The sequence below is a fragment of the Augochlora pura genome, chromosome 2, assembly GCF_028453695.1.
Source record: "Augochlora pura isolate Apur16 chromosome 2, APUR_v2.2.1, whole genome shotgun sequence".
In the NCBI taxonomy this organism is placed as follows: domain Eukaryota; kingdom Metazoa; phylum Arthropoda; class Insecta; order Hymenoptera; family Halictidae; genus Augochlora; species Augochlora pura.
In genome coordinates, this window is record NC_135773.1 from 22,864,189 (window position 1) to 22,884,583 (window position 20,395).

Sequence of the window (20,395 nt, forward strand, 5' to 3'; positions counted from 1 at the left end):
ATTTCTAATATGTAAAGCATATTCTTAATTTAGCAATTTATATTTTTTTTTTCGAATTCTGAATTTAATTAATTGTACTATATATGATTGCATCATTTTTTCAGTATTCTCTACTATCCATCTTTTGTTGTAATATTGTTATATATACATGAACATTGAAATAAATTTTATACAATTACGTTCGTGTTGCTGGTACGGTACACATAAATACAATTAATAAAAGAAAGTAAGTTCGACAGTAGTTGAGCGATCAAACTATGACTAAATATATTTTTTATACTCGCAACATATTCATATAAAAAACGATAGCTCCTATAATAAACTAATACTATGTTTGAATATTTATCAAATTCTTGCCGCGTTCAGATGCATCAAATTATTTAAATAATTTAATCTATCAAGGTCAAAATAATATTTTGAATATATCTGAAATATAGTAGGCTTGTTCCCTTATTTATGTATTTATTTATTTATTCATTCATTCATCGTGTATTTATATTATGTACAAAGTAGTCTCTAGCCACATAATGGACGCAACAAACAAACCTGTTATGTACAAATATATGATTACAGATACATCGAAAATGTTTACACATCAGACACAAAGTATGTGTGTGTAGTTGTATTATAACTTACATACAGTACCACAAATTAATATGTATAGCTAATACATATAACTTTGCGTATTCCCTTTTGCCATATTTTATCGATACAATTTCACGCGGTAGCGCGTGTGTATGCATTCGCTCTCATGTACTTATGCATATTATATATTATCTTTTTTTTTCAATAATATATTTATTTATGTATATGCATATATATACACATACGTATATAATATCAATATAAATACATATATATGTATGTATGTATATCGTATTATAATGTCTATATGTGTATGTATCGTAAATCACACATCGTTCTTACGTATTTCCTATACATGTGTATATGTATGTATGCATGCGCGCACACTTCTTGTTTATGCATGTATATGTAGTACTGTATAACAGACCAATAGTCTCTGACTGGAATTGCAAATATTATTAGTTACATTCAGCGTGTCGTTAATAGATTTTTAATAGGGTTTGAAATTCGATATCACTTGTTCATAAAATATTCGGATCATTTTTTTATTGTTTCCATGTAACCTGTGTTCCTTTTCATTACATAATGACATTACCTGACATCGTACGCGTTATGACATTAAGAGAAAAAAAATAGGTGACAAATTAAACAAGTTTTCTCCTTGTTATATTTGAACAATATCGATCGAAGATTCTTCTCGACGAAGAAATCATTTACGTTTCTCGCTTTCGCGTAGAACAATCGGAAAAGTAAAATTGAATTTTGCATTTCTCAGGTATAAGAACCCACAGTTGTGTATACATTACACGTTGCAGCACAGATTACGAAACACACGCAATGTGTCCGGAGTGTCTGAGAACGATCATTTTACAAGGAACAGAAAAAAGAAAACAAAAAGACACTATTCCTAAAAAACATTGTTTTATTTGGACGTTACATGGTGCCAATATTTTTCCTGTAGGAGACGGGATCGTATTTCAAGGCAAACTTAATTCCATTCACCGAAAGATAGAAAATTAGTACGACTTCGGATGTTAAGCGAACGCAGGGGGACTCGGTTCTCCGTTCAATTCGAACTCTCCTCGAACCACTAAAGTTTTCCACCGAATGTTCCTCTGTGGAAAAAAACGAATGATTTACAAGAAACTAAGCCGTCGGTAAGCGACACAATCGTATGCGGAACAAAGTACTCTGAACCTTAAAGATTATATATTGTCGTACCTTTTTCGGTGGTAGACACGTTGAACGAAGAAAATAAATAGTAAATACATGGCATTATACACGTTGTTGCAAGTCCGACATGTTGATGAATGCGAAATTAAAATAAACAATTTAATTATTCCGTAAGTTCTACGACTTTCTCAATTTTTCTAAAAAGAAATTTTATCGATAATTAAGTCGTTGTGTTAACTATGAGGTTAAAAATTGGATTTAATGAGACCAGAAATTTTAGACCAAACATCTCGTGTTACAAAATTAAGTTCACCTTGGAATCCGTTGCAGTGCTGCACATACAGAAAAGCAATAGACACCACGCGATGTCTGAACAATAATACTTTTTGCAAAAATTTCTTTCTATTTCGAATCTATAAACCGCGTAACCATTCTCGACTATTTCGAGCACATTGCATGATTCGTTTAAAGACTCGAACGATCGTTTATGCTGTTTACGGTCCAACAATTATTACCTTGGATTTTATTTGCATTCCCAGAGTGCAATGGAAGGTATTTGCATTAACACCAAGCCTTGGGAGGACTCGGCCTATATATACAGTAAAATCATCGTGTCAATACCGACATTTATAAAAATATGCGTGTACCTTTGAAACTGATGCACTTCAAATCAAGTATGCTAATGCTGAATCATATATTGTATGTATACTATGTAACAACGCTCTCGACTCCGTGGTTCGTTTACTCTATGTACTTTCATATGTACAAAGAATAAGCGAACATCTGATTCGAGGTTTTATTGTATAATTATCGTTCTGTACTGACCGGTAGGAAGAGTACAACCTTTTCTCTCTAACGGATTATTTTGTCGTATCGTGTCGAACTTCTTTGCGGTAGTCGGAAGAGATATCGGTAGATACAAAAGCATTCATTGATCTTTACATACATAGAAATACATATGTTTAAAAGGCACTGAACGTACAACGAGTTTTGTGTTCGCAGTATGTGATTCATGTGTTATAACGCTTTACAGAGTTTTTTTTAGAAGCAGCGTTTTACCGATCCACGAGAATCATTTGTTCTCGTACCCTGCCTTTCCTCACCGAAATTCGTGACATAAAACGAGCCAGGCTTTAAACGTATCTAAACGATACCGTATAATATCGTTCATCAATTGCACGTTTTTTGCTATCGTTAATTATTTCCAAACAAAACCCCTTAAAAGTTAAGGAAGGATCCGTGTGTTAAATATCAAGAGGAAATCAGCGAAATTATATGGAAAAAATCGATCATTGTTTCCACAAACGACGGCGGGAACACGTTTGTCTCAAACGCTTGGACCCAAATACAGATATCGGTTTTTATAACGATGACATAATTGCGAATACGTGACAATATTGTTACTGGTGATTCACGTCGTATTCGATATGTATTATAAAAATTATATGTTGTACCGTTTAATGGTATATTGCGTACGCGTATACTTGTTACATGAAATTGTACAGGCGTCGGTAATTGGCAGAATTTTCAAGTAACGAAACTGTTACGAAACTTTTGTAGTGTTCTATTATTTGACTTCGTATCGAAATTATTCATACAATTTTTGTGTTAAACGTGTCTATATATAACGTGATATCACTTGTTTGAAATTAATTCATGTTTTCGCATCGGGGATAATAATGTATACAATGTTACAATTCGATGTTGCGTGAGATAAATTCTAACATAAAATATATCCTGTGAAACTGTATGACGCATAGCAAGATAAATTTAATACTCTTTTGCGAGAAAACATGTTTTTTCATTTTTGTTTTTTTAACGACGTAACAGCGGCTGTTTAGAAGATATTGAATATTTACAATGTGCAACCAAGAATGTATTGGAATTACAATTTTATATGCATCTTTGGAAACATTCAATTTCGACATTGTAGTCCAGTGCCCATTACTATATAAATTAATCTTATTTACAAGTATCGTAATTTTTCATCGAACGTAGAGACATGGCGTACTGTTGATTGCGTTTGCAAACAAGTCGCGCGAAAAGAAGCACACAGACCCAATGAATGAATCAAAATTTAATCAGGAATGTTTGTTCGTTAAATTAAGTTTATAAATATACATAACAATGCGTTTGTCGCCGTTTCAATAGAGCTTAAATAGTTTTGTGCACAAACAAATAAAACAATAAGACCTTCGAATAATATTGTTTCATTTATATTTAATAATTAATTCATTCTGGAAACGTAGTCGTCGCAGCATTTACAAATCATTAAATGAAAATAAAACAAATCTCATGATATAAGGTTTTCTTGTAAACATTTATTATTCTATTAAAGGACTGTTTTGTGCATTTGATTTCAAATTATAAGAAATCTGTTTGCGCTACGATATCGAACGTAAAAAAGATAATGAAAAATTAAAAAGAGAAATGTCCATGAATAATTGATCGTATCATAACCGTGACAACGTTTATCAAAACCAAATGCCTTGTGAATAATTTAAGTTTAACGAAAGAATACACAATAATATAGGTAATTTTTCTATTTTGTTTTTTTTTTATATTAATGTAATATTTTTAGTATTTTTTTTTCTTTTTTGATAAATGTCGTTTCATCGTAAACGAACTAAACTAAAAGATACATTGATTATAAATGAATGAACAATGTCAAACGAATAATGAAATAATGAATGAATGAATGTCAAATAAAAAAATTGATACTTGGAATTTTGACCAAACGAAATTGAATCCAGTAACAATGTCATTATTCTTTTGTAATATTTTACTAACGCTTCACATAAAAAGAAAATAAAAATAATTAAAACAACAACGCATCATTAATTTTACTTATTATATGGAAATTCGAGCTAACAAGAAGGAAGACAGAGCACATATAATTTGTTCTCGATATCGGTACTTTATAAAATGATAGTAATTTTTGAAACTTTTCTCTGAGACTCTACCATTGAAAAACAGAAATGAAGTATAAAATGTATCTTCGAAGTTTCATCAAATTGACTAGAAAATAAGTAATGCTATATGCGAGGTAATGGTTGATGTCCTGCGAGTCATTACACTGATAAACGATCTTGAAGTGTAAATGTATTTGATAAGAAGTATAAAATAATTCGATTTTCATTCCTCGTAACATATAAATGGTATCGTTTTTGGAGCGTCACCAAAGAAATATATATATTTTGCTATTTGCGAAAACAGAGCTTGGATTTGCGAATCGAATCCTGCATCTTGTGTAAAGACACTGTCAGTCTCTTGTGTTAAAGATATTGGCAGTTTCTTTATGCCCTGAATAAAAATTACATTATGCAGGGATACACACGTTCTCATTTTTTGTTATCCCAAACGTTTATGCGGATTCGTTTTAATCGACACTACATTTACGAGAATACATCAGTTTTCTCTATAATTTATTCACAATGCTAGGCCATGTTCCATTCTAAGCTATTATCTGTACAGTTTCGTTTAATTTTCCTTTTTTTTTTCTTTTTAACGAACGGAAAATGTACATGTTACAAGTAGTATTAACAATAATATGAGATATTAAAAAGTTCTAAAGTAAAAGCAAAACCAATAACAGTAATTAATGTTTAATTTTGAAATTTGTCACTTTACATAGTAATAAACAAACGTCGTAGATCATATTATAATACACAAGTTCTCATAGTAGTTAAAAAATCAGACTTTCTAGGCTTGCAGCCTATGAAACGGAGTACATTATACATTGTATTTCTGTTGGACTTCAATCTAATCACAGTTTATTCTGACGAATGAGTTAACGTAAGTTTATCAGCCACGATTTTGTGACAGGATTATCAAAAAAGAACGGAGTAGTCCTAATATACCTTTTTCCATACATTCCAATCACAATTTTAACCCAGTATGCCACCCTTACCCTGGACCATTGAAACTATTTTTACTCTTATTTCTTTTTACATGAAATAATTATATATTTATATATATATATAGATATATATTAATTAAACTACATTGTCAGTGTAAAGCTCTTCTTCTTTTTTTTACTGTCTTCTCAACTTCTTTTTCGTGTTTAAAAAGATTACTGTGTTCCTCCTTTTACAGATTTTTTTTTTTCAAAACATAAAAGTTTCAAATACTTTCACCAGTTGTATTGTAAACAATTAATGCTTCCTGCGTCAAGACGAGCGATCGTTAAGATCCAAGGTATTGGTGTGTCTGTTTTCTCACTCTGTATCGTACAGGTATATGATATACCAACAGTTTAACGTTTCTTACATTTAAGTTCCATACATTTAGTTTTAGACAATGTATAGAGAGGAATCAACTTTCAAATTTTTTTACATATAATTCGTAGCGGATAATTAAAACAAATATTCAAAGCATGCACATAATTAGCTATACATAATTTATTTGGGGGGGGGGGGGGTAGTAACGCATAAAATAAGACAAATCACTTTAACATGTTTACGTTTTTTCTAAAATTCTATAATCGAGAAGTATTAATTCTTATCCAATTCTTTTTTTTAGTACATACGTATGTATTTTTTGTATTTATAGGAATCTTTTTATCGGTAAATTCTCGTGAATATGTGCATTACATATGGTACGAACTAAAAGATTATTTAATAAATTAGAGTATGAGTTTAATTACAAAAGTATTTCTGTTTGTCTACTCTTTTCTAGTCTTAATAATGCACGTACAAATCAAAAGATGGACATTACTTTGGACAAAAAAATAGTGTGCCGATAGTCTGATAATTTGTGACACACTGTCTTCGTTATGAAAAACGGCAGATACTTATCAAATTAATATCTCTACGATACACTAAATGTCTTTGCTAAATGTATTTTTATTAATAAAACGAATCGTTTCTCATTTATAATTTCTGAATATGCATTCTTTGAATCTGTTAAAATATTGTATATACGTATAAACTCGTTTTTTAAAATAAAGCATAAATGAAAAGAAAAGGAACCAGGGGAACAAGTAAACGAATAAGTTTAGTAAGTATTAAATGTACCAAAGTATATGTTAAGTTTAATATTTTGTTTTGAACGAACGAATTTACCAATAAAAAGATAAATTTATGTGTAGATATTAAATATATCATACTTGTTTCTCGATGTATTTTAACTGTATTACACCAGATTTTTTTTTAAGGATATCGAGATATAATAAATGTAAGTTGTGCTACAAGAATGGAGCCTAGAGCAAACGTGTTTTACAGCACCACGATTTTAAACTGAAATAATATCTTAATGCATTTACAGCTGATAATAAATTTTTTTTCATTATATTCAACGGGCTAATCGTTTCAGATATAAAAAAAATTAAAAGGCAGTATCATAAATGTAAAGTATAATTATACACGGTTGGTAATCATTTTTTTATAGTTCAGGAGATTGGTTTTCTTTTTTTTTTTTTAAATATCCATTATTTCGATTTCTGTACGCATATCAGTAACAAATATATCATATGCGTTTCTTTGCTATAATGTATAGGTACATATAATTGTATAACATCTAAAGCCAAGCTCCTGTAATATACACAACATTTTGAGGCACTTAAATGTGTGCTCAAAGACCATACACTTCTGACAACTCTTATATTACTTGCCAAAGCATAATTCTAAATCGTATGTTATCTCATATAACAGTATCATTAAAAAGAAAAGTCAGTGCCGTAAATAGGTGCCTAAACGTAGTAACAATGTACCTTTTTTTTTCTTTCCCTTCAAGGTGAACACAAAAATTAAAATCTATATAGATATCGTTTCCAGAATATCAATAACAACGCGTAAGTGTATTAGTGTTTTTTTTTTTCATTTGCTTGAAATACAAATTTTTAAAGCATCTAGTATACACTAGAATGTACTTGAGGCAACATGGAATGTTATATTTTCAGAGTGGTACTAGCATTATTATATAAGCTTCCTCTGTTATATCGTTTTCTGTACTGTACGAATCATATTACATTATGCAAGTCTTATCAACTATCGATAATTTCATGTACAAATATATCAATTTTATGTTTTTTTTTATCTTACAATATCGTAATGATGATATAACTGCAGAATAATTAAATACATTTTGTATTAGATACCTTTTCATGTTCTCTGTAATTTTGTAAATAATGCACTCTAACAGATGGTACTATCGAAAACACTAATCCTTGCGGATGTATGAAATATAACAAAGAAAATATAACAAACCCACATCTTTCTTCTAATTTACTGTAATACAATCGAGTGATATTATAAGACCATTGTATGTAACAGGTATCTCAACCTTGCACGATTAACTGTGATTACGCTGCAATTAAAAAATAACATGTTTCAATTTATTTTTTAATATAAGCGAATCTTGAGGTATACTGCCATATATATATATATATATCTAAAGATTCTGCTGTCGGAACACGGGCTGTAATGATATAAATAAAATCAATGTAACATTTATATTAGATTTCCTATGTTTGTAACTTTTCTTTTTATTGTTAGTATTTAAGGAAACTAATACAGCTAATTTTGGATAATGATAAAGTGAGAGCGGAACAAAATTTTTTAACTCGCACGCATTATGCATTTCTTTTTTAAGTTTGTCCCTCCTTTTGATTGTTTTATATTCGCATATGAAACGAAACGATTTGATTTGAAGATTCATTTTTAAATCATACATTTAATTATAATTGTCATTAATATTCTGGAAAGTATGCAAAAACTTGCTTAGAAGTAGTTAAAATAAAAACATGGAAAATTATTGGAAAACAGAAATAATTCTCTTTAAATATCCTTATCATTTATCTCTTTTGAAAATTACATTGTTTTTTCTTTTTTTTTTTTTGTAATTATCGTTCTGTTTGAGAATAAGTTTCGTTGCACTCTGAACATTCATTAAGCTGTACGCACATAGCAAGGTTTTTGGCACAAAGATAAACATTTCCCAGTTACGGCCCTGTGCTATGAAAGGGGAGAGGAGAAAGGAATTAAAAGATTAATACCTTAGTTTAACATTTTTACAAGCTAACAAATATGTACCTCCAAAATCACAGAACCAAAGCAATAACAATACTCTCCTAGACAATGTATTATCCTGCCAGCAAACGTATTTTTAAAATATATGCGGCGAATTAGAGTTTCTTCAAATAATCTTTTATGATTCATAGTTAATCGATACCACATTCATTGTAGGCGAAGTCACTGTACAATGTAAAAAGTTTTCTTCATACCCACTATATCCGGTGTAGGATAAAAGCAGTGGTATGTAATCCATACAATCCAGATGAAGAATAACAGCTAAATATTGAAAATCATTGCGGTAGTATCTGTAAAGGCGCTCATTTCACTATATTTTCACTATGTAATTAGTTGCATGACTTTTTTTTCCAAATAATACACGTATCACTGGCAAATGTAATTACTCACATATTGATTTATACATTTCCATCCCTTTCATCCGTCTTATGTTTTGTACAAGGTAGTTCACGACAGTGTTGTGCTACTTGGGCATAGCTTGGCCTCGTAAGATCCTGATACAGAAACAAATTGATGAAACAATAATGTAGCAAACACTAATATACAATACATCAGACTTGAATTAAATCACGGTTTATGTTTTTTGTGTTACTACTAGCCGTCTTTACAACAAAGAATAATTAAAAGGAAATTAAAAACTGTCAACATAAGATTTTAAGAAAGAAAACATAGTATGTCAATAAAAAAAAAAATAATTTAACTTACGAGAGGAAAGGTTGATGTCACTCCCACTTGCGACTGAGAATTATGTGAGGCAGTAGGGGCATTACTTAGGGATATTACAGGCAGTAGACACCTAGTCACTTGTTCTGAGTCTTCCCCTGCGTGTGCATTTGAAACAGCTTCGTCCACTCCGTTCACCATGTTTGTATCGTCAGTCTTTACAGATCTGTCAGCGGTGCATTTCAATAATAAAGGACTAAACCTGAACGTGCATAAGTATAATAGACATATATTCAATACATATTAAATAATTACAACTGTGCACCTTATAATATCATGCACAACTATAGTATAATAACTATCGTGTACGTTTTCATTCAAAAAAAAAAAAAAAAAAAAAAAAAATAACACTACATAGTCAAGGGAATTGGGTCTTGCAAGATTGCAACACTTATTTAACAAACCAGTATACACATCTTTTATTTACTTTCACTGACAATCTATAGTCATCCATTAATAATGAATCATGCTTTTTATTATACTCGTGTGCCAAAAATTACAACTTAATTTTATATTTAAAAATTAAGAATTTAATTGAAATGCCTTTAAGAGTAACTTGAAAATGAACAATTGATAATTGTAATATAATATAATATAGCATAACATAAAGTAATATTATAATAATAGATAATAATAATAATAATCATAATAATAATAATAGTAGTAGTAGTAGTAGTAGTAGTTGTAGTAGTAGTTGTAGTAATAATAATAATAACAGTATAGTAATCATGATAGTGACAATGATGTTGATGATTTAGTAGTGATGGACAATGACGATGATTTCATGACTATTGTGATGGCAAAGACCACAAAAATGATGATAATAATAATAATAAATAAAGTATTAGAATCCATATCAGTAACAATAGCGATAGTAATAAAAGCAGTAGCAAATAGCAACAACAGAATTTGTAATAACAACAATTGTAATATTAGTAATAGCAACAATAGTATCAATGATGGCTATGATAATAATGTTATGGTAGTTGAGGATAGATGATATATTAAAATATGATTACATATTGTAATAGCAGCAAGAAAATAATGACAGTAATAATATTGACTACCAATTGTGATAATAATGATAGCAATAATAACCGATAACAGTAATAATTATGGACTGTTAATGTAACAGTATTATTTTTTATATTAATAACAGATACTAATTGTTAAAAAGAGAAACAATAACATGACAATGACGGAAATGATGACACTGATAAAGATACAAAGAATAAATGACAATTTCTGTAAACATGATATGGACAATGATTATATAGTTTCAGCAATAATTATAATGCAAGAAATAGTGATGACCACAATTGTGTTAGTAGCTAAAATAGCAATAATAATATTGTGAGAATGTTAACAGTGACAATGATGAATAATGATAATGATGACAGTAGCAAAATAATAATAATAATAAGAATAAAATCATATATTAAAGAACCCTGAATAATAGATTACTTTATATGTATTGTTCATTTGCCGCGATAATACAGGCAAGAAATATTATAAATTGTGCTACCTCAGAGTATACTGCATACATTCTTGCATACATACGCATTGAAACACTATATTATATTTTTTAGATTAGATCACCATGAGAAAATGGTAAAGGCTTCTACTTAGTATTAAATGAATACCACGATTTGAGCATATTATGCTTTAATATTTGCTCTTTCATCGAGTGGAGCACCAGCTCTTATTCAAAGAATCTGTTCTTTAATGAAAGAACTGTATTAGCGAGGCATTCCAGACAACATAATTAGATAATTTGTCACTCGATGGAAAAGAGAAGACGTATATCAATGAATAGAAATAAATGGCAAATTAGAACAACTGAGCACACCTACAAAATTAACCACCATGGATAATAAAATAATTGGTAAATTTAGGAAACTTACACCTACTTGTTACTGCACTATATATGAGTATAATATGATTAAGAAAGGGAAAGCATATTAATAATAATGATAATAGTAGTAGTAGTAGTAATAATGGTAATAATAATAGTAAGAATAAAATTATAACAATAACTATAATAAGAAGGATAGTAATAGTAGTAGCAGTAGTTGTAGTAGTAAAAGAAGTAGAAGTAGTACTAGCAGTAGTAGTTTTAGTAGTAGTAGTAGTAAAAATTAGTAATAGTAGTGGTAGTAGTAGTAGTAGTAATAGTAGTAGTGGTAGTAGGAGTAGTAATATTAGTAATAATTCTAGCAATAACGACAATGATAATGATAGTAATGATAATGATTATGATGATGATAATCATAATAATAATAACAATAATAATAGTAGTAGTAGTAGTAGTAGTAATAATAATAATAGTAATAATAATAATAATAGTAATAATAATAATAGTAATAATAGTAGGACAATTTATACATTAAAAAAAAGTATTGTTACGAATTGAGTAGTTATTGTCGGATGCTCTATCGTTATCAACAAGTTTAATCATTTATTGATAACAGTGTAATCAGTTATGCTTTTAAACCAACATGATTAATGAGCCTTTATAAGCACATCTTTAAGACTGATAACATCTGGATGAACTGCTTGATTCATTACAATGAACACACAATAGATAACTAGAAAATTGAAAAAGAAACTGGAAGTAAATGAATTTCGTAACATAAAAAACATCGCAGTCAAAGATAAAGACTACGCGAGATAGGGCAAATCAGAAATAAAACTAGAGGGTACCTGACCTAAACCGTGTTGCCGTTAACCGATTAAATATTTGGAACAATGCAACATTAGCTATCAGAGTGTAACAACTTCTGTAGTGAATGCTTCCGAAGAAAACTACTGAGTGGAATATAGAGAAACCCTGATTAGATACTATAGAAAAGTATCTACGTATTCTTACTGTCCTGAACATTGATTTCATCGAAGATTATAACAAACTTATGGAATTGTTTCTTACAAACGAGGCAACAACAAAACATTCTGAAGATATATAAGAAACGGTAAAACATATATAGACAACAATAATGGAGAGAATACAGCTGATAATAAAATAATGAACACATATTTCAGGACGGAAGCAATCCAGATGAAACTATAAACCAATTTTTATCCATTAGAGGATTTTATAAAAAAAGACAATCATTCCAGATCACTTAATAAAAGAAAGGATATATTTAGAGAGCACATTCATTAGTTAATTTGTTTTAATGTTCAACGTAGGTATTACACACAAACTCTTTTCATTCATGGAAGAAATAATCCAATGGAAGAGGTAATTGTATTAAATTGAAATATGACTTGGTTGAAACAATTTCTTTTTGGAAACTAGGAAAAAGTTACAACCTTGAAGATACATAACACTGTCTTTAAAGATCCTGAAGATATGTCTATATGATTGAGCTGGATTAAAGATACAATAGACTACACTGTCGTTAATTAACAACTACAATTGTTGATAACAGCAAAGTATCATGGACCGTCGATAAGACAAGACGTTTGAAACAAGCTCTTTCTCAATCATTGTATAATTCCGTAAATTTATTGGAAATAGTGTTGAATTCATTCAGCGTACAAAGTTTTATTATTTAATTAAAAAAGAATGTCGAATGATGAGAGTTCAGGCGGTGTTACTCCCCGGCGCAACAATATTAAAATTTAATTGCTTGAAAATGAAATAATAAAAAATCCTATAAGAACACTGATGGAATTGAAAAAGAAATGTATATACTTCCGAATTCGTATTATTTAACCAAATTAATTAATTTATTACTTCACTTCTGTCCTGTTTGTGAAAGAGTAACTTAATATAAACTTCAACGATATTGCTATAATACCATATTAAAAGAACATAATGTATACTGAAACTAATGGACTATCATGAATGTCTTTCCCTTTCCTTCTTATATAGATGATATGAAAATATAGGTGGACTATTGTATAACTTTCACTAATACACATCCACCATACAGAGCATAGCACGCAAATATAATGCAGCCAACACTATCAAACATAGCATAGCATTCTTTTTTCAGGCTATATAAGATTTCCTGTACATGTCATTCTGAAGTTTGTGTATGTGTGCGTGTGTTTATTGATGTAATATAATCTGTGTGTATATCTATACATATATACATAGTATATGCAAATATATCATTAAAAGCAATTGAAGAGTTTTAACAATAATTTATAATAAGCAATACTTTAGAAATGTAATTAAACAACTAGTAGCCTTTACAAATAAAATTAAACATGTCCTCTATTATAAACACACATTTACACACGCATACGTGTACATCTCCAAAAATATACACGCAGGCGTGTGTAATTATATGTATACGTATTATATTTTCCTTATTCCGTGTAATGTGTAATGAGTCTGGTGTGTGTTTTGTGAGTTTTGCGCGATCGCGCGCGGGTATAAGAAGAAAGCACACTCACTTATCAGGAGATGACGGGGGAGTGAGAGTGATGGTGCTGAGAGCGATGTCTGTGGAGTCATTGTTGCTAGCAGAAGCATTAGAGCTGGTATTTGTAGATGTAACAGGTGTAGTCGATGCACTGCCAGAACCAGTTGGGGCTTCTAGCGAACCAGTGTGACCACCAGCACTTGACCCTGGACTCGCAGACCTACTGCTGTTACTTGTCGGTTGTTGATACTGTTGTGAAGTTCCTGCAGGTTCTTTCTCTTTAACGCTTTTCAATTTTGCAGTACCTTTAACTACGTCTGAAAGCCTATTCTGCGATTGCGTACAATCGGCACCGATAGTCTCTACTGAAGCATTATGGGATTTTGCAAGATCAGCATCTAGGCCAGGAAGAGGAGGAAAAGCAGAAGCTTCCAAATCGAATTGTACCCCTCGGTTACATTGTGTGTTATTATTACTGGCCGGGGTAGGTTCTCTGACCGATGGTAAGGGGCTACTATTAGCCTTGGACAACATTTCTTGGTCTTTGGTCCTACGATGCATACGATGACGCGGAAATTGAACTCCAGAGTCCAAAGTTTGAGCATCATTCTCTTGTGTTCCTTTGGAGTGATTATTATTATACTGAGCCTCTCCAGTCACTATAGTTGTATGCGAGGAATGGAACTTTGTGCCCGTCTGGTAGGAAGAAGAAGTTGGCTTCACTGTAGGCAAGCTTGAAGTAAAGGTTGGAACAGTTGCTCCTAAGGATATTGGTGTTCCACTTATAGGTGGATGCGAGGTCCGACCCATTGACACTATGTTGCCACCACCATCCATCAAAGCTGGTCTGTCAGACCCATTTCTTTGCTTTCTGTATCATATATATGCGTACGAACATGTATTATACATATATAAAGTATGCATTGTAACTAATGAATTAGTCGATAATGTAATGCAGTGCAAACAATACTGTAATTGTACGTACAGCTGTTGTATTATATAAATCTATAATTACATTTTGAAAAAAAAATTTCAATAGCATTGCAATACTAAAATTATAAATATACTCGAATTATATTTTTTATAAAAAATAAGTAAAAATTTTTTCAGATGATATGACAAATAAATAGCATAGCATACAAATTTACTAATAATAATAACATGATCATATATCGTTAAAAATAATTTTTAGTATTAATTATGTACCTGTTTCGAGGATTGTATCTTGTATTGTGTGGCTTAAATGTATTATGCGATGTCATACCATTCATAGTAAAAACACTTGACATATCGAAAAAAGCAGGACTTGCCGGTGGCCAAGGCATAATTCCAGGATAAAATGGTTGGTGCTACAAAAAGAATAAGGTTTTTTAACATCACACATTATTTCAAATATTTCAAGTTTTGTATGATCAGTATTATCCTCGTTTGAAAGATATATATCAAATTTGTGTAGGTCAATGCTAATAGAAATATACTGACATTATAAATAAATTATGTTCCAACAAATAGAAGATGTATCTAAGATTTATGATGATTATATGGCTTATAATGTAAATATAGTAATTATATTTCACAATAGTGAAAATACAATATTATTTACTTACATATAAATGAACTTGATTGGCATATGGCGGCATAGTAGTTTGTGGCATAGTAGTGCCATTTGTGTAAAGGAAGCGTTGTTGACCAGCTGTGTAGCTATTTGGATCATAAACTGGTGGTGGCGGAGGAGTTCTGTAACCATTTTTCATACCACCCACCCCAGCAACTGCTGGTATTGGTAGCCTATTCATTGGTTTAGCTTTGATTCTTGCCATTATTGGCTTTCCCTGAATTATAAATAACAACTTACTGACATGAAACATTTACATCAACGAATTAGTGATATAATTTACACACTACAGAAATCAAATGATTTGCGTATACTATAAAGAATAATTAATTAGTCTTATATATAAAGGAAGAACGATAAAAATATGAACTTACCTGAAACTCCCGAACTTCTTCACGTAAAAACCTATAGGCCTTCTGAGCATCTTCATCGGATTCAAACGTTACATACCAAGAACTATTGTGGGCAAATTCACATGAAATAAACCTTGGACACCCTTCTCCAGAGAACAGATTCTGCAAATTGAAATAAAATTTTAATAATCCCTATCGGATGAGGACAAAGTCGATATTCCAGTGATCATGATAACAGTAAAACTAATAATAATATTAATAATAACTGTAAAAAGATATAATGTGTAATATATATTTGACATCTTCAATATACCTTCACATCTTCCAGTGGAGTACTATCTGGTATTTCACGTAGAATTACAATACATCGTTTATGATTAGGTCTTACTTTTTGTCCCTCTTCGTCAACTTGTACATTAGGAGACTCTCTTAAGACCTCAGTTATGAGCTTTATATCCTTTGTTAATTTCTTCACTTGGTTAAAATTTGCTACTGTCCATATTGGTACATATTGATCATTATCCATTTGCGATAATAAATATGTATCATTAGCTAAATTTTCTCTAAAAAGTAAATATACATATAGTACAATATTCTCTAAAAAGAATACATACAGGTTTTGGAAAGAAAATTCAAGATAAAGAAATACAAATCCATATTTAAACCATAATGTTTGCCTTACAGCTTAACTTCATGCTTTACAATGACTTGTATATATGCTGAATATTTTCTACCAACTTACTAATACTAATGTTACTTAAGTTGCTGAAAATGGAGTGAAATACTATATCTTTAGTGAAATATTCAACCTTTATAATAAATGCTCACTCATAATGAACATAAACCTCACTTATTCAATAATTCTATCAAAGTAAAAAATGCAAACAAAATTATAAGACAAAATGTCAATAACATACATATATTTAATGTTTGCACTAGTAATTAACCATAGTAAGGCAGACATTTTTTAAATATTATTTATTAATATCATTTATTTATTATTAAAAAATGTAGGCGATATAAGATGATAGTATTGTCTTCAGACAATTGAAGGTATACTATTCTTACTCATTATAATTACCTGGAGAAGTAGTATTCAAGTTGGGAAGAGAGCATTTGTTTTAATTGTTCCAAAGGTATTCCAGGGGATGATAAATCGGCCATTGGAGCAGTTTGATTTGGCACATCACCTAAAGCAGCAACATCCACTGGACCATAACCCGCAGCACCTCCTATACCTATGGCATGCTGTGGTGAAGGTTCCAAATTTCCAACTCCTGCCTCCAATATTAATTCAGTTCCGCTCGGAGCACCGTTCATGGCGTTGTATTCCAAATTGGTCGCAGTGTTTCCAATTGCACCCCCAACTGAACCCAAGGGTTCAGGGGTGGCTGGATAAACCGCCCCTGGTTGGAGCTTCCCAATGTCCCCATTCATGTACACGTACCCTATCGAGAATAAAAAGTATATTGAATAAAATAGTAACTCAAGGTGGTAATTAATCCCACGAAAACCACCAACAATCCATTATAGATTGTACTTACATGTTATCACATGTAACATAGAACTAGATAAGTTATTGATAAAATGTTTAAGTCTAAGCCATATCTTAATATAACATATGAAATCAAATGATGTCTTCAACAATGTATATATATATATATATATATATACAAATATATAAATACAGTAACCTAAGCAATTAGACAACATTAAATAGCATGAAGTAATTGTCTGTAGCATAAATTATATGATCGGAAAATTATTTCATGTGATTGCTGACATAGTCTTGCTCTTTAAATAATAATAAAGTTATTTCATGACTAGTGAAACAAATCAATAATTCTAGAAATGACCTCTTGCCCTTTCTTAACTTTACACTAGAGGAAAAAATATTTGTTTACATTATTGCATATGTACACCCATTAAGTGAGATATAACTTTCTTTAAAACGCACACTTTTTACAGATGATTTTGTACACTATCTATTATTAATGATGACAAGGTCCAAAATTTGTTACTCAAAGTCATATTGTGAAGGCACTTTTTGAAATTATGATTAACCGTATGTAATGCAACATACCAGTCTGATGTAATACATTTGTAGTACCTATATATATTCTCTCGTATACACATACACGAACGCATCCGTACATATACGTAATTGGCGTGTATAAGTGTGTTGCACGTACAATGCGCGCGCGCACTCATGTTCAATAGCACATAATACGTATGCACGACGTGTACATGTATGAGTATGTGTATGCGCGCGCGCGCGCGCGCTCGCGCGGGCAAGCGGGCGTGTGTGCGTGCTCAAATACATATATATACGCGTATTCAAATTATACAAACTTACATTATATCTATATCGACTATGAATGGACAATAAACATGAAAATTAAAGGTTCAAACATCATCACGACATTATGGTACTACTAGTTTTCGGATAATTATTTTTCAATCTAAACGAAGGGTACACAACAGAACAACGAAACTTTGAATATGTAATGAAAAATGAAATGTTCCATTGACTCTGGATTGAAGTCAAAATAGAATGTTGATCGTACAAACCGTGCCACATGCTAAGATTTGCTCTCGTTCAGAATCAATGTGTAATCGTCAAGCATTCACACTTAAACGTCACATTGTATCCTTCTGATATAGTTCTTTGGAAAAGGTTACAGCATGGAAAGTAAAAATTTTGAAAAGGCAAGATATGCAATATGTTGGATGCGATTAGCCAAATATAGAGCGAGACGTTGGCCGGGCCAACACGTTCACGCACGCAGATATGGTGACAACCACTTGGACAGTACACTTATGCGTATCGTATATCGTTACCGAAATCACCATTCATCCCGAAACAATCCCGGATTCCATGTGCCTTTATCAATAGGTGTTCTCGGCAGCTTCGTTTACTGGCTCGTTCTTCGGGTGTAAGTACCGTGAGCGCACACGGTTGTGCGCAAAAAACGCAACCTTATTCCTCGTTCTCAAGCTATGAATAGTTAGCCATAAGCATCTGCCCTCAATCCTCTACATCATTTGGATCAATGTGATTCGCGCCGTTTTAGAATTTTATAAAATTCTTACCGAGAAGATGAATCAACTCAACACAATTTCTCAAGGAAACTACAAAATGGCCGACACAGAAAGGCACATGCCGTAGCTCAATGCATTATGGGTTGGAGGTAATGTAGCCCGACAGAAGCGAAATCTGGTGGTTGGTTTGCGCGACACTGACCCGCTAAATTTGAAGATTTCTGCATGTCCATGATTATTCTTTACATAGTAAAGTAAAATCAGAATAAAGTACAGTGTACATTATTTTACAGTTAGTCCCATACAACCTTTCCAACGATATCATTGATAACTCACGATCATTTTCTGAATACAAAAATATTAAATTCATGAGATATGTACACTGTACATATGTATAAAAAATTTATATATTCGAAGCTGCATCTACGTACATAAAAGTACACATGCAGGAATACATCTCAATTAAATTCTATGTCACTCCTGCAAAAACATTTATTTACGTATAATGCGATATATGGCATTGTATAATAAAATAAATAATGGAATCGGTATAGAAAATTGATATAAGTGCGTATATAGTATTTATTTAAATATATATGGTATGGTAGTATTGGCGCTAGTGTACGCCGCGCCTTTTTTTTGTTCACATTGTTGCGTCAGCCGATCACTACGCACGGGATACATACTTAAACATAATATTCCCGAGATATTGTATGTAACATAATGTATATAGAATATATATTGTACATATGTAACATATGATTATATATAAGAACGTATGCATGATATATATACTAATATATATGTATGTACATATGTATGCATTCATGTGTGCATATATATATATATATATATATATATATATATATGTATCACATTGCTCTATGTATTACTAATAAATAAAAAATGTAAAAGGTTATAAGTCCAGTTTGTTTTAGTATCATGTAAATGATGGAACCAGAAAAATAAATATATAATGTCAACCGGAGGTTATTTGCACATGGTCTTACTGTAAAAACGGCACGAATTTTGAAAATTGCAACTTTAGAGTTGAATTACAGTAGAACGGGAAGGGTGTGGCAGAAATTTTAGGCATCATTCCAAAAAGAAAAAGATTTAAAAAAATATTTTCGAAAAAAATATGTTTATTATATTTGAGCTCTAGTAATTAATTGATAGATACGAAAGCCAAATTCGTCGAATAGAATACACAATAAAATCAAACGTTATGTGCAAGTTATGAAACAATTAACAATTGTTCTATGTGTATGCATAGCATGTCATTTCAGTCTAGGTGGTTAAGAAACTTTATTTGGATTTTACATACTTATATAAAATTTATAATTAAGTAAATTTAAATGGTAAGAAATGAAGCAAATGTACTAAATTGTCTCTATAAACAAAGAGATAATGAAAAAAGTGTTAATTTGGATTTTGTGAAATCTCAACTTCATGCAGGTTGAAGCCAAAAGGGAACCTAAAACGTATTAAACCCATGAC

General features: G+C 30.9%; 1 protein-coding gene across 5 annotated transcripts; it reads right to left on the reverse strand.

Moving 5' to 3' along the window:
• Positions 1-5,347: 5,347 nt before the first annotated feature.
• On the reverse strand, positions 5,348-19,018 carry Larp4b (La-related protein 4B). 5 transcript variants are annotated; one of them, XM_078196403.1, is made up of 11 exons: positions 18,947-19,018; positions 18,695-18,851; positions 16,935-17,301; positions 16,167-16,416; positions 15,875-16,015; positions 15,493-15,717; positions 15,092-15,234; positions 13,917-14,756; positions 9,492-9,711; positions 9,177-9,280; positions 5,348-9,076 (listed from the first exon to the last, which is right to left on the reverse strand). In XM_078196403.1, the coding sequence occupies exons 2-10, from the start codon at positions 18,708-18,710 to the stop codon at positions 9,185-9,187; spliced, it is 2,298 nt and encodes a 765-aa protein (XP_078052529.1). In that variant the 5' UTR covers positions 18,711-18,851; positions 18,947-19,018; the 3' UTR covers positions 5,348-9,076; positions 9,177-9,184. The 5 variants fall into 5 exon arrangements, with proteins under 5 accessions (XP_078052529.1, XP_078052532.1, XP_078052531.1 ...); XM_078196406.1 differs by lacking the exon at positions 18,695-18,851 and having other exon boundaries at positions 18,947-19,017; XM_078196405.1 differs by having other exon boundaries at positions 18,704-19,011.
• Positions 19,019-20,395: the final 1,377 nt, after the last annotated feature.